Source organism: Notothenia coriiceps, unplaced genomic scaffold, assembly GCF_000735185.1.
Source record: "Notothenia coriiceps isolate Sejong01 unplaced genomic scaffold, NC01 NC01_scaffold00004705, whole genome shotgun sequence".
NCBI classification, from domain to species: domain Eukaryota; kingdom Metazoa; phylum Chordata; class Actinopteri; order Perciformes; family Nototheniidae; genus Notothenia; species Notothenia coriiceps.
The window spans coordinates 930-4,467 of record NW_011337406.1 but is presented as its reverse complement, the minus strand read 5'-3'; the positions used below and the strand labels follow the sequence as shown (position 1 = coordinate 4,467).

The 3,538-nt window shown below is 45.2% G+C and overlaps 1 protein-coding gene across 1 annotated transcript; it reads right to left on the bottom strand.

Moving 5' to 3' along the window:
• Positions 1–936: 936 nt before the first annotated feature.
• On the bottom strand, positions 937–3,184 carry LOC104942529 (abl interactor 2-like; the record flags this gene model as incomplete). The annotated part of the gene is made up of 3 exons (XM_010767755.1): positions 937–1,098; positions 2,308–2,592; positions 3,083–3,184. Coding segments are annotated over 3 exons (549 nt in total), but the record flags the coding sequence as incomplete, so codon positions are not given.
• Between the last annotated feature and the right edge of the window lie 354 nt (positions 3,185–3,538).

Below are 3,538 nucleotides of genomic sequence, written 5' to 3'. Positions count from 1 at the left end.
TATTGCTGTCAATTTTAGTCCTTGAGTTCATAGTTAAGTGCTTTATTTGTTATCTGCTATCAAGGAATATGACTCTCCTTTGTAGTATGCATGAGAGAAGATGCCGCGAGATTAGTGGACTTCTATGTAGTGTCCGCTGATAATGTAGTGGGCTGGTCTGGAAAGAAAATGCCAGGGCTGAATTTTTGTCCCAGTCCACCCCTGCTAGAGACACACCCTGCATCGTGCTGTATGCTTTCACACATTCTGCTTCCACATTGGAAAAGAGCAGCGCAAAATGCTCGCTATGTGGAAACAATGTTGAAGAGAAGGCTCCGTAACACATTACTCTAAGGATGGAGTTCAGACACATAGGCTGAACACTATCATCAGAGTAACGTGATCTAATCAATAAATAAAGATTCAGCCGATAACACGAAGAGTCCCGATCTTATTACTATCAAAATAAAAGTGCAAAAAGACAACTTTACCATAAGAAAATATTGGCATACAAATATAATCACTTCTCTAAAAGGTAACTCATTTTAAATAAAGTTAGACATATTAAAGGTCATTTACAATAATATAAATAATAATATAAATAATAATATCAATATTATTAATAAGCTTTATATTTGTATAGCACCTTTTATACAAGAATTGTAGCCAAATTCGCTTCACAGCAGTTCAATAGACAAGTATATCCACTAAGATTAATACATGAAGACTTGTGACTCGGCCTTGGACTCGGACTCGAACACAGGTAATGATGACTCGGACTCGACTCGGACTCGACTCGGACACTCCTTGGTGACTCGGACTCGACTCGGACTCGACTCGGACACTCCTTGGTGACTCGGACTCGACTCGGACACTCCTTGGTGACTCGGACTCGAAAAGTGGGGACTCAAGAGTGAATTGGTGACTTGACTACAACCCTGTCCCAATGTCTCTCACCTGGGCTCTGGTTGTAGTACGGCCCCCCGTTCTGGTTCTCCGTTGTGATTGGCTGTCCGGTGACAGAGGGGGGTCGTCTGTAGGGCAGAGACCCGCCCAGCTGAGCGTTCTGTTGCCTGGGGGTGGGACGGTTCATACTGAAGAACTGAGGCGGCGTGTTACCTGGGGGGGGGGAGAGACGTTAGGGTTGGACAAACCGTTTTGACCCCAATATAACACACGTTTTATTTTTCAAGAGGGTCTTTAGATCTTAAGGGTTTCAAAATGGTCATGACCCCCACAGAAGCACTTCATCCTTCAATTAATCTGAAAGCAAGGAAAGCACTGAAACTGTCGACACCAGGGTCTTTTGATCTGTTGAAAAACAAACGCCTAAAATCATCCTTTATCATCTTCAACAAGAACTATATAATGTTATCTGACAGTAGAGGCTTATGTTGGGGCACAGAAGGGACACCCATAGGCTTTGGGTGGTCAATGAAGAAATGTGGACATTTGAATGAGGAACATTTCTAGTGACTGATAATGAACGCAGCTCTGATGCTCTGCTAAAGTGCTAGCATTCCCCCAGTTAGCATGCTAACCATGGATGGATAATAAGAACTGGATACAGCGTAGGAGGCGGGGCTTGTTCATTCCTGTGAGAGCTGCTCATTGGCTCATGAGGACAAAATGCCCTGAGATTCTAGAGAGCAAAATGTCACAGATTACCCATCATGCCTTGCTTTCAGAGAGAAGTACCCGTATGGAGCTCATAGAGTGGCGAAGTCCCTCCCTTTCCGGGGGACCTCCATGGGACGTTATTTCAGAAAAATAATGTATTGGAAGTCAAAGGGGAGAGAAAGATTATCTTTCCATCCCGTTTGAATTGTGCCACGAATGCCACATATGATGTTTGTCAGTTTAAAAGATAATTTTGCAAGTCAAAAAAAAAAAAATGTGTCGTAAAACTGTGAAACACTCAATGAACTACATCTCCCGTCTCGCACCACACACCCAGACGGCCGTCACGTTGGCACATTTCACTTCTTTCTTTCAGAATGAGGCGGAAAGTATTAAAAGAGGTGAAAATCAATACAAGGCTGGGCATGTTGAGAGCTGTACATACACACAAGGGGAGTGAGTCAGTTCCGTAAGAGCCAGCATGCGGGACCGGGAGTAGAAGGGCGTGACTTCGCAGCCCCGCCCCTGCCATTAAGCCCCGCCCCCTCGGCTCAATAGAATTAATGGATGATTCAGCTTTAAGCATTTTACAACTTTAAGGACCTAATGATTTAAATAAGGGCTATACAAGTGTTCATACTGGTGTCGAGTGATATTTCTCTTAATATAAGGAGAAAGGGAGCAGGTGAGGGAGGAGGACACACTCACCTTCATCCGGAGGAGGTGAGGAAGAGGAGGGAGGAGAGGGAGGAAGGAGAGGAGGCGGATCTCCCTCAGACGGGTGAGTGTTGGAGGAGGGAGCGTGTGATTGGGTGTTTGGGTGAGGAGGAGGAGTGGAGTGTTGGGGGGGATACTGAGGGAGTAAGGGAGCGCCGGGTTGTGTTAGAGTGGCAGTGGAGGAAGAGGAAGAGAAGGAGGAAGGAGTTGGGGAAGGAGAGGGGGAAGAGTTAGGAGCTGTGGAGGAGGAGCTGGGGGGGCCTGCAGTGGGAGACACTACAGGGAGGGAAGAGAGGAAGGGAGAAGGGAGGAAGGCGGGAAGGAAGGAGGGAAGGAAAGAAGGGAGGAAGGAAGGAGGGAGGGAGAGAGGAAGAAGGGAGGGAGGAAGGAAAGATTGAGGAAAAAGGAAGGAGGAAAGGAAGTAAGTAAGTAAGAGAAAATGAAGTATGTAAGGAAGGAAGGAAGAAGGAAGGAAGGAAGGAGGAAGGATTGAGAAAGGTAGGGAGGAAGTAGGTAAAGAAAGTAATAAAGTAATAAATGAAGCGAGGAAAGAGGGAAGGAAGGAAGGAAGCAGGGAGTTAATTAAGTGTAAATATCAAAGAGTGATATTTATTCTGAAAAACAATTAAAACTAACTTTTTTTTATACAAGATATTAAGAGATAAATAAACCTTAAATCCGTCTTTTAATATGATCCATATCAGTTCAATTTAAAACCAATCAACAGATGTGTGTGTGTGTGTGTGTGCGTGTGTGTGTGTGTTACCTGGGAAAGTGGATGGGGGGGAGGGTGTTGGCACGGCGATGGGGAGTCCCACACAGCCGCTGCCGCTGTTCTCTCTGCTGCTGCTACCCCCCACTGCTGCCACTACACACACAACAACACACACACAACCAAACACACAACACACACACACACACACACACACACACACACACACACACACACACACACACACACACACACACACACACACACACACACACACACACACACACACACACACACACACACACACACACTTTTAACTTAAGCACTTTAGGACACACACAGATCATGAAGAACGCGGACGTTAGAGCAAAATGAAACACAAATAATAAAAGTTGGAAAATCAACAAAATAAAAGCAGACAGGAAGTCAGCTGCCTGTAGAGAACCTTCAGAATAAAAGCAGAGTCTGTAAGAAGAGCAGCAGTGAGGGTTAATGTTGGCACAGCAGAAA